The 12500-nt window shown below is 41.5% G+C and overlaps 1 protein-coding gene across 1 annotated transcript in view; it reads right to left on the bottom strand.

The window, feature by feature from the left end:
- Window positions 1-12500, bottom strand: part of cacna2d3 (calcium channel, voltage dependent, alpha2/delta subunit 3) — an 80453-nt gene that overhangs the window by 46543 nt on the left and 21410 nt on the right. The window contains exons 8-10 of the mRNA XM_063216637.1: window positions 10796-10946; window positions 9272-9346; window positions 8032-8121 (exon numbers count right to left, since the gene is read on the bottom strand). Of these exons, the coding sequence (XP_063072707.1) occupies window positions 8032-8121; window positions 9272-9346; window positions 10796-10946 (316 nt within the window). The remainder of the gene's footprint in view (window positions 1-8031; window positions 8122-9271; window positions 9347-10795; window positions 10947-12500) is intronic.

Here is a 12500-nt window from a genome sequence, read left to right as displayed (position 1 = left end):
AGTGTCTAATGTGAGCAAAAAATGCACAATATGTAAAAGAGTGTTTTTTTGTCTCACACCGTCAGATGTCACCACCGTCAGATTTTGATCCGCTCATCATCTTGTTTCATATTTTACTAAATTGTTCTGGTTAATGAAACATTACCAGACATGTTAGTAATAATTGTGACCCAAACTTATACTCCAGCCTCCACTGAGGTGCATTTGGAGGGTTTTTTGTCACAAAACCTGACGGTGGTGACATCTGATGTAGTTCACGAAAAAGCATGTGTTTTACATGTTTTTGACAAGTTTTAAGAATATGCTTCCAATAAGTATCTACAATTATGTTGAATTGTAAAAGTAATTCACTTAAATACAGTAAACTTATTTTTTTACTTCTAATTCTGTCTGACGCTGGTGACAAAACCAAGAAAGAGCCCATTTTATGAAAAATGTAAAACATGGGGAGCTTGGCCAATACATTCACTGCACAGCCAAGACGTTCATCTATGATAATACACCTCTATATTTTGGATTTGAACAACTTAAAACCTGTTTATGCCACANTTTCTTTTTTTGTAATTATATTTTTATTGGTAACCAGTAGGTTTACAACATTACAGTAAAGAGATGACTTTAAAAGGTGCCTTCACATGAGGTACAATAAGCGACAGATATATATATATATATATATATATATATATATATATATATATATATATAAAAAAACAAAAGACATTCAACATTGCTGTCGTTCATCACTTTACATGAGTTCACAATAAAGTATAAAATGAAGAAAAGACAGAATGAACTTTCTCAAAAGTTATACAAGGATATCAATCCATTTAGTTTCTTCTCTAGTGCAGTTTTTTTTTAACCTACTGTCTATTGAAAGCTTTCTGGTACCATCAACAAAACTATGTACAGAACTGGGAGGAATAGCTATATTAGATTAAAAAAAAAAGACAGAAGGAAAAAAGAGAAGGATACTTCAAATGAAGTCAGGACGTTGGGATCCTATGAACAAAACAAATCTGTTCCAAAGGCCGCTGAAGTCATTTTGACGCATTCTGAGTGAATATGTCAATCTCTCCATCTTGTACACATCATATACTATATCTATCCAATCATCCACTGAAGGTGGTTGGGGCTTTAGCCATTTACGTGTAATAGCCTTTTTACATGCCGCTAGAAGGATTGGTATCAGCCTCGCATCACTTGGGTGGAGATCTAAGTCATGTGGGAAATTGCACAGATAAAGAGTGTCAAAACTGAGAGGAATAGTAATTATCAAAGAGTCCTGTATGATCTGGTGTACCTTCTTCCAATATTCAGCGAGAGATGGGCAGGACCAGAAAATATGATAGTGGTTTGCCTCAGTGGTATGGCACTGCCTCCAACAGGCTGTATTATTAGTGTTATAACTTTTTTGTTTAGGGGTGAGAAAAAAGCGAACCATATTCTTCCAACTAAATTCTCTCCATGCCAGAGATGTAGTTGTTTTCCATTGTATTTGGCAAATAGAATACCAATGATCCTCTGACAGAATGTTACCACTCTCCTTGTCCCACCTTTGCTTGATGTATAAAGATCCTTCAGATTTTCTTTTAGAAAAGTAATTATAAATCTTAGATATTGTCTTAATAATATTTTCAGATTTATAAGCAGAAATAAACAATTTTATCATTCCGTCCTCCAAGTCTATGTCTTTTCTGAGTTTTTCAAAGTGATGACGCATTTGTAGGAATCTGTAAAAATCCTGACGTTCCAAATGGTATTGTTCTTCCATCATCTGGAATGTCTTTAATGATTCCTTGTGCATCACAGTGCAATAGGCTGTAATACCATTCCTCATCCATACCCTAAATCGCGCATCATTCAAATTTGGAGGAAAATCACTATCAAAAGAGCACCACCTTAATATTTTTTGCAGTTTCCTGTATATTACATTGCTTTTGGACAAGTTTCCATATTTTTAAAGATAGATTGATAAAGGGATTCGCCCTGTCCAGAAGATACTTGATTAGTACGTCATCCGATACAATTGCCTGGAGTGGGATACTGCACATAGCTAATTCTAGGTCCTTCCACCTAGCAGAGTATCCAGGGTTGCACCAGCATATGATGGGTCGTAGCTGAGCAGCATAGTAGTATTCCAGTAGGCATGGGAGCCCCATTCCCCCAAATTTTTTCTGGAGCTGTAGGGTTTTATATTTAATCCTTGGCCTTTGACCATTCCAAATATATCTAGATATTTGCTTATCCCACTCGACAAAGTGTTGTTTGGCAACCTCTATAGGCAAAGTTTGAAAGAGGTACAGTAACCTTGGCAGGATATTCATTTTAACAGAGTCAACTCTTGAGCCCAAGGTTAAAAAAGGAATGACCTGCCACCTTTTAATATCTTCTTTTATTTTGGAATTCAATGGCTGGTAGTTTAGCTGGAACAGTGTGTCTAAATTTTTAGGCAGATGTATTCCTAGGTATTTTATTGATTCATTCTCCCATTTTAAGTGGTATCTTTGTTTAATGTCTATGGGAGGTTTATAATTGAAAGCAAGTATTTGTGTTTTTGATAGGTTTAGCTTATAGCCAGCCATTTTGCTATATTCATCCATGCATGACATCAGTCTGGGTAGTGATGTAGAGGGCTTTTCTAGGTATATTAAAATATCATCAGCAAACAGGGCCAACTTTTGTTCTCCACCCATGGCTGAAATCCCTCTAATAGTTGTATCCTGTCTAATCCATTGACTTAAAGGCTCTATGAATATAGCAAATAAGAGAGGGGAGACAGCGCACCCCTGCCTGCACCCTCGCTGTAAGGAGAAAGATGTTGTTAGATCCCCATTGACCCGGATTTTCGCTGTTGGTCTGTCATATAGTGCTTCAATCACTTTTATAAAATTCTCATGAAAACCAAATGTATTTAGTGTTTTATAAAGGAATTTCCACGAGACTGTGTCAAATGCTTTAAAAGCATCCAAACTTATCAGGGTTGATTCAATATTATTTTCTACAATGTGTCGTATTATATGCAATGTCCTTCTTATGTTATCTTGCGTTTGTCTCTGCTTAATAAAGCCGGTCTGGTCCAAATGGATTATGCTTGGCAGGCAGTTTTCAAGTCTCCTTGCTAATATTGATGTAAATATACGATAGTCCACATTCAATACACTTATAGGCCTTAGATTTTCACATTCTTGTCTATTTTTACCTTCCTTGGGAATAAGAGAGATGACTGCTTCTCTCCATGATGGAGGCATCTCATGTTTTTTTAAAATCCAGTTAAAGGTTGTCATTAGTCTAAACACAAGTTTGTCCCTCATAATTTTATACCATTCGGTCGTGAAGCCGTCCAGGCCAGGGGAGCTACCCGCTTTCAGTCTTGTAATCGCCTGGTTAATTTCCTCAGTAGTCACTTCAGCTCTAAGGATATTGTTATGAGCCTCCGTAACTGTTGGTAGGTTAAGTGACATTAAGAATGTGTCAATATCTTCATCATTATTCATCTGCTGTTGGGAATATAGTTTTTTATAGAAGGACACTAAACACCGTTTAATTTTCTCTTGCTTATATTCGATCTCCTTAGTCTCTGTGTTCCTTATTTTGTAGAGTGCACTGTCAGCTTGTTTTTTCTTTAACCTATATGCCAATAGTTTGGTTGCCTTGCCCCCAGCCTCCCTATGCCACATTTTCAATAATCTAGGCCTACTTCCTAGAGTATCTAACAAATAAAGAAAAAACACATGCACAAACATACTGTGCACACACAAAAATAAAGTGTTTATGCTAGATGTCATTGACTTGAGAGGGCTATTTATTTTGCTAAATGTAGTTAATAATTAGGTCACTTTCACCACCTTCAGATTACTGTCACCACCGTCAGTTCTTAAGTCACCACCGTAAGAAGGAGTTTAGGACATTTTAAATGAATGTGCTTACAAAATTTTCCTTTGTAGTTGTTGAATTATCAAAGTAATAGCAAATTTAAGCCTACACGAATATTTGTGAAATTACAAAAAAATGTTTGATCTATTTAGCCATTAAGTAAGCATTGTCTGACAGCACATATTTTTAAATTAGAACACATGAAGCAGTATTAAAATAAAATGAAAGTGAATTTTCAACATTTAAAGGCGTATGTGTGAACCAAAAAACACACACAATCACTTAAAAACTCCAGATACATATGCAACCAAATCAATACACTTTTTATTGCTTTTAATTGTGTCTGACGGTGTTGACAAAAAACAAGGTATGATCGGAGAAAAACCTGATTTCTGAAAAAAATGGAAAATATGGAGATTGGCCTTGTGCATTTCTGAAAAGCCAAGACCATTGTCTACGAGGATATACCATATTATTTTGTATTCACTTCGTGTTTTTCTTTCAAGATTAGAGGTGCTCCGATTGCTCGGCTGCCGATCATGACCGGCCGATAATGGCCAAAAATAGCCTGATCGGTGATCGGAAAAACATGCCGATCAAAAAACCGATCGAGAGATATTAAATTCCTCACGCAACCATTTGCTTTTACACCTGGCGCTGCATGTAGGCGCTGGCTCTGCACAGCTGCAACTGCACCAAAAGAAGGCATCTTTGCTTGTCTATAACTTTTCGCCATTCCCCCCTTCATTTCCACCATTCATAACCATATATGCATCAACAATGATCTGATTTTCCGATCCATGCGCCGTTTACCTGACAATGTAATTTGCGATTGAGTACTCGCCAGTGAGCCATTTTACGTTATAACCTGTGTAGTTGCCTCGGTCAGCACGCGACAACTTCACGTTGTCAGCACAAACATGTCAATTATTGTTTTCAAAGTTGTAATTGGCAGTCAGTCGATTAGTTTGATAGTCGCTGAAACACCAAACGGCGACAGATGTGGTTAAAACTTGAGAGAGAGAGATTCAGAACGGTAGTGGAGCACTGCACTGCAACTGTGGACGGTGACAGAGAGGGGAGGGGCTCCCCTCACGAGGCTGCTCATTTAAAGCGACAGGTTGTTTTTTTCTCGTATGTGGAAGACTATTTGATGTAATGTTTCAGTTTCAATTCAATCTTAAATAGTTTAGTTATTCTATGCAATAACTTATACATTGATTAATACTGTAGACTGTATTACCAACACTAGTCTGAAAGATAATAATAATAATAATAATAATAATAATAATAATAATAATAGCCTACTAATAGACATGTGCAAATTAAGATTGATTGGTTTATGGGCAGAAATGGTATTCAATAAGGATAATTAATAGGCTAGTCAAAAAATAGGAAATCATTTTTGTGATCGGCAATGATCGGTAATCGGCAGATAAAGATTTTTGGTGATCGGTATCGGTGATCGGGCCAAAAAATGGTGATCGGAGCACCTCTATTCAAGATTACAACCTGTTTTAGCCACTTTCTCAAGAATCAGTGACACACACAGTACGACAGAACACAGCACACTTGGGAAAGACAGCACATCTACAGGACACAAAGAGAAAAGCGCTCATAACACACATGCATACAGTATACAACTCACAACTCACAACACACACACACACACACACACACACACACATGCGCGCGCACACACACACACACACACACACACACACACACACACACACACACACACACACACACACACACACTAGACCTATGATTTTTGGCCCAGGCCCGAGCCCGAACCCGAACCCGAGCCAATTTCGGGTCGGGTCGGGCCTGAAATGTCACTCATTACGTTCGGGTAGGGTCGGGTTCGGCTTCTCTATCGTTGACAGTTTTTTTTTTTTTTTTAAATAAATAAATAGGCTATGTAGGCTGTGCGTTAATAATATTCCACGTCAGTTGATAATCCAGCAGTGCAGTGCCTGCTGCTAGAATGCACGCGCTTTCCCTCGCCTCTCCCTCCCATCACAGTGCGCTGAGGCATTTCGGCCGTGTTTTGGCCACGAGAGACGCGTGGTCTGCAAAAAACAGAGGTCGCCTCATCAACCCGACACATACTGTAGCCTAATAAACTCTTGCAATGGCAATTCAAGAACTCCTTCATTCCTGTTCTGCTGCTCGCGTCGTTGTTCTTCTTTGTCTCGCTGTCTCTCTCTGTGAAAGTGCCGCGCTAGATTTTTAAGGTCGTACTGCTGCTGTGGCTTATGGCCCAATGATCAAATTTTCCGCCAACTCTTAAAAAAAGCGTCAATGATGGATTATCGCTTAATGTAACCTCTGTGCACTGCAGTGCAGCATACACAGAAATATAAAAGATGGCCTGCATGTTTATACAGTCTATTTAACTTAGATTTCGTAACAAAATACTTTAATGGCTTTAATTTAAGGGCTTTGATTTGTTATCATAGATCACCCCTCCTTATAAATAAAATTTGAAATTTCGGGCTTCCCTCGGGCTCGGGCCTACACATCCAATAATTAGTCGGCCTCGGGCCGGGCCCGGCCCAATTCCCATGGGCCCATGTCGGTTCGGGCTTGGATTTTTTTTACCCGTTCTTACCTCTGACACACACACACACACACACACATGCACGTACACAAAGATGGCTCACCACTCTTTTCATCTCTCCTCCTTGGGACAGCCAGAGGTGTGTGTGTGTGTGTGTGTGTGTGTGTGTGTGTGTGTGTGTGTGTGTGTGTGTGTGTGTGTGTGTGTGTGTGTGTGTGTGTGTGTGTGTGTGTGTGTGTGTGTTAAGGGCATTAGTGTGTGGTACTAAATCCTCCAACATGCCACCTTGACTTGCCCTGATCCCATCTGATGGACCAGCGCACAGGGAGCCCTTCATCCAGCCCCTTCTGACACCACACAGACACCCACTCACCCACCACCAAAAGCCTTTGTCCCCTAGCTACCCTCTCAGCACCACACAGCCCCTTTCAACCACCATTCAACCAACCCCCTCTGATAGGCCAATGCACACAAGGACCTATTACGTCCACTACCACCACCTCAGGCAGATACTTCCACCACCACCACCTCACACACATACCCCGCTTACAGTCACTCTCTGAGCACAACACACACACACACCCTTCCTCCCCCCACCACTCCGGGATGAACCATAACCGCATCCAGTTTCCACTTTACAGTCACCCTGACACACACGTCTCCTCCCACCACTGTCTGTTGGACCATAGCAGGAGACGCAAAATAATATCACATGACACATGGCCTCCTTACTGGCCTGCTGCTCCTCCATACTGCACTACTGCTCCACACCACACCACCCTGTTAACCACTGCCTCCTGGCCCCACATCACCACCCTGTTACAACTACATAACTACACCACCATCCTGTTACAGTACTGCTCTACACCAGTGGTTCTTAACCTTTTTTCTTGAAGCACCCCCTAAACCTGTGTCCAAGACAAGCCTCGCATCCCCAACCCAAACGTCTACATGTGTATCCACACTTAAAAAAAAGATTTAAGTGATTAATTACAATGATTCTTACTTTAGACATTAATCAATACTTTAATGAATTTACATGGGGACGAAAACATGTTTAAATTCGGTCTTAATTTGGCCTAATTATAATGTTTGGAAGCAGAATTTTGGTCACAACCTCAACACAAACAAAATTCCACGCACCCCCTGAAATCTCTGGCGCACGCCCTGGGGGTGCCCGCACCCCAGGTTAAGAACCACTGCTCTACACCTAACCACTGCCCCTCATCACCACCCTGTTACAACTACATAACTACACCACCATCCTGTTACAGTACTACTCTACACCTAACCACTGCCCCTCATCACCACCCTGTTAACCACTGCCTCCTTCCCCCTGTAATAATATCAGTATGGAAAATGTATTAGGTAATCTGCTTTGCTGTTACGATTTGTGCTACTATCAAGAGCCCCAATTCCAAGGGATTCATACTACATGTCATGGTTAGAATTTTTTGCCCCTTATATACTGTTAGTGTGTGTGTGTGTGTGTGTGTGTGTGTGTGTGTGTGTGTGTGTGTGTGTGTGTGTGTGTGTGTGTGTGTGTGTGTGTGTGTGTGTGTGTGTGTGTGTGTGTGATGTACTGTACCTACCTCCTCCAGTATGGTGAAGGCTTCAGTCAGGGCGTTGCCAAGGAGACCGAGGCCTTTAGCAAACAGCTTATCCAGATGCTCTCTGAAATGCTGAACAAATAATAATAATAATAACTTCATTTCTATTGCACAAATCATAGAAGACATGACAAACAGCTTAACCAGACGCTCTCTGAAAGGCTGAGCAAACCAGAAAAGGTTTTACAGTAGGGCTGCACGATATCAGAAAAAAAAGATACTCGATAACAGCATGCAATACCTCGATAACGATATTTAAACGATATTTAGAAATCTAGGCGAGTGTTTTTCTTGTCACTAATTTGTCGGTCTGTGTGGAGGGCGTGGCTTTGGTCATGGCGGGCTTCTTACGCATTTGTTGACATTCAGCAAGTGATCGGACTGCACAGAAATATTTTACTTGTTCGAAATGATTAAGTCATTTTCGCGATACGCAAATCACCACTCTTGTTATCGCGATTTCGATACATTTTCGATATATTGTGCAGCCCTATTTCACAGCAGTGCCAAACTACTCACTAACTCACTAGCTGATGGTATTTCTTTCCTCTGCAAAATAGTACAAAAGTATCGCAGGAGTGCTGACCTCCTCATAACTGTTTATCTGTGTAATCTGCCTATATTCACTCCTCTTCTGCAAGATTAAAAAGTATCACGTGTGCCGGAACTCTTCATAACTGTGTATCTGTCGTATTTACTCCCTCATACCTATTTATGCTCCACTGTGTCAGCTGACAGGATGACAGCGTGTGAGATGCGCCATTAATCTTCTTCTCCACCTCCTCCGCCTCCTCCTCCACCTCCTCCTCCTCCACCCCCACCCCTTGTCACTCCTTATCATCTACCCATCTTCCTGTGTTCCGCTATCTCACAGCACAGCATAGCACAGCGCAGCACGCAACATGACAGCACAGCACAGCACAGCACAGCACACACACTTTAAACCTCATTCCTGATAAGACAATAGTCTCCCTTGACACTGTCCCTATGTGCTTGGGTTATGTAAGCTTTTAAAGTACTCCACGATACACTCATAGCTCAAAGCAGAGGACAGATAAACACCACCACACCGCAAACTGAATACCATCTCTTGTAATACTGCACTGCAAGCTAGCTGAACGCCATTTCTTTTGCAATACTCGTCTTATTCTCATTCTACCTCATACCAAATGCAGCGCTTCTGTGGTGAACTTCAAGTGGAATGGAAAAGTGGAATACTTACGGCTTTATTGTTGCGGCCGGCTTGGACCAGTGTTCCGTTCAGACAGGGCTCCACGTAGTGAATCTCCTGGTTGTACTGCAGGCACATGAAGACATGAAGCAGCACTGTCAATTTATTTTAGGATTCACTAACGCTGAGTACGCGAAGAATCCACTAAAATCTTTTTTTTTGGTCTTTTACGACTTTATTGATGATAGGACAGTTTGAGAGGTGGACAGGAAGCGAATGGGGAGAGGTCAGCAATCAAACCCGGGTCGGCCGCATGGCAGACGAGTACCCTGCCAGTTCGCCACAGCAGGGCCTGAACCACTAAAATCTACTTCTCTCATTTATCAAGTGGAAAAGTTGATCAGGTTCTTCTGACGGATGTTTTGATTGTGAATGTGAGCTCTTCTTATCTATGTGGTTTGACACAACAAGGACTGCCAGTACAGTCTGCAGAAGCCTGTTTGTGCAGATTTGGCGAAGGTTAGTTTATAACAGCGACTCTGCGCAAAAGGGTTAATAGTCTATTGTTAGGCTAACATTTCATTCATATATTTTAAACATAATAGCTATTATTCTTAAAAGAATGCCATTATTCATATTTATTGATAGAGGAGTTCATTGTAACACAGATTGTACAGCTATGTACTGTGTGTACATTTTGAATAGTACCATCAGATCGGGGGGTATTCCAAAAACATACGCCTGTCTAAATGAACCTACGAGAAGCAGTAAACCTGCTAATAAACAGCCTGCGTGCATCATTTAGTTAAAAAAAATTGCAGGCTCTTCTGTTAGATGATTTACCACTACCTCCAGGTTAACTTATCTTGGATTAACCAGCGTCTTGAAATACTCCCCAGTAACCATTAATATGAATGCAATAAACATGATGATTATTAATCATACTTGTTAAACATGAATCGATTATTTCGATATTTGTTGATAGAGGAATTTACAGTACCACCGTACATTATACACTGCCATAACAATTTATATTTTAAATAGCAAAACTTTGTGCAAAACATGATACTATATGAATGAAACTATATGAATGAAAATGCACTTATACTCCCTGACTACATGTGCCTGTAATTTATTTACAGTATGACACAATTCCCCCTTAAACCATCATATCATCATGCAATGTATATTGGAAAACTTAAGATGTTGTGCACACTGTAACTGTATGGCTGCAGAGTGTGGCTGGGTGATACCCTGTGTGTGTGTGTGTGTGTGTGTGTGTGTGTGTGTGTGTGTGTGTGTGTGTGTGTGTGTGTGTGTGTGTGTGTGTGTGTGTGTGTGTGTGCGCGCGTGTGTATGTGTGTGCTAACTGTATGAGTGTAAGTACAACTCAAGGCGATGACGTTAAGGAAGCAATGCCGAGTGTGTGTGTGTGTGTGCGTGTGTGTGTGTGTGTGTGCGTGCGTGTGTGTGTGTGCGTGTGTGTGTTTGTGTGTGTGTCTGTGTATGTGTGCTCTGACTTCTGTACCTAGTGCCTGAGTGCAGTGTACAGTATATGTACTGCGTATAACTCACGGCGATGATGTTGAAGAAGTCGTCGTCCCCCAGCGTGTCCAGGATGGAGGAGACGGTCTGGCGGGCGATGGTCAACCTCAACCCCTTCATACTGCCACTCACATCCACCAGGATCACCACATCCTTAGGAGAGGTCGCCGCCTGGATATACCTGATGGAGGGGGAGGGAGGGAGGGAGGGAGAGAGAGAGAGAGTGAGAGAGAGAGGGGGGTGGGCGAGGCAACCAGATAGAAAGACAGTGAAAAGAAGATGAGGAGTGAAAGAGCGAGAAAGAGATAGATATGGTGTGGAGAGGACATTTTTAAATGACCCGTTTTATTTTATTTATTTATTTTATTGCAGTTTAGTTCATTTTTTTAATCAGGTTCATGAAGACGTTTATAGTAATAAATTTCCCTCCTAATCATAACCTGTTTCCCTCTGTATATTTATTTGTCATTATTACTTTATTATTAATTCTGCATTTAAGACACACACAAGTACATGTTCCACATCAAAGTGTAAAAGAGACTAAATAGACAATTAATAGTTGTTAATAACTGTTAATCGTTCTCCTGACAGCTAAGTGTTTTACGGTAAAATGTGAATTTGGAAGAGAGGGACGGAGAGAGACACTCACATTGAAAATCCCTTAAGGGAGTCGTCCTAAGTGTATAAAGAGGCGCTTGTAATAATTGAAAGTGGGTTGAAGCTAAACGATTTGAACTGTCAGGCCCAGGAGAGGAGAGGAGAGGAGAGGAGAGGAGAGGAGAGGAGAGGAGAAGAGAAGAGAGGAGAGGAGAGGAGAGGAGAGGAGAGGAGAGATGAGGAGAGGAGAGAAGAGGAGAGGAGAGGAGAGGAGAGGAGAGGAGAGGAGAGGAGAGGATAGGGGAGGGGAGGAGAGGAGAAGAGAAGAGAAGAGAAGAGAAGAGAAGAGAAGAGAAGAGAGGAGAGCAGGGGCTCAGGGGCTGCAGCCTGCACTGCATCTAATTAATTGATTTCAATTGAAATCTTTATTATCCCCTCGGGGACTTTTTATTTTGCTGCAGCCAAAAAGAAGGAATTTACACACACAATGCACGCGCGCACACACACACACGCACACGCACACACATACACACACACACACACACACACACACACACACACACACACACACACACACACACACACACACATGCCCGCACGCGCGCGCGCACACACACACACACACACACACACACACACACACACACACACACACACACACACACACACACACACACACACACACACACACACACACACACACACACACACACAGAGGGATCATTATGATCCTATTTCACTGTGCCCACGGCAAACTCATCCCCACTACCCCTCCCCCCGGAAGCAGCCCAGCAGCCACGCAAGACAAGCGCCCAGCTGTGCTATCAGAAAAGCAACATGGAAAACACAACACTAGCAGGCGCTCAAACACACACACACACACACACACACACGCACACAAACACTTCTCCATCAGTGTGCAAATATGCTCTGCGCTGTACTCGTACTGTAATTAAATGATTTAAAATGTAGTCTTACAAGGTTCCTAAATTACAATGAGGTTATGTAACACCTTGCCACGCTGTGTTCTGCATTGTATTGGAGTTATCCGTGTGTAATGCATTACTGATCCGAATAAAGGCAGCCACAGTGAATGTCTGTGTAAGTGTTTATACATCAGGAATTTCAGGCTCAGGGT

Source organism: Engraulis encrasicolus, chromosome 14, assembly GCF_034702125.1.
Source record: "Engraulis encrasicolus isolate BLACKSEA-1 chromosome 14, IST_EnEncr_1.0, whole genome shotgun sequence".
In the NCBI taxonomy this organism is placed as follows: domain Eukaryota; kingdom Metazoa; phylum Chordata; class Actinopteri; order Clupeiformes; family Engraulidae; genus Engraulis; species Engraulis encrasicolus.
The sequence above is the reverse complement of the archived record's forward strand: the minus strand, read 5'-3'. Positions and strand labels throughout refer to the sequence as shown.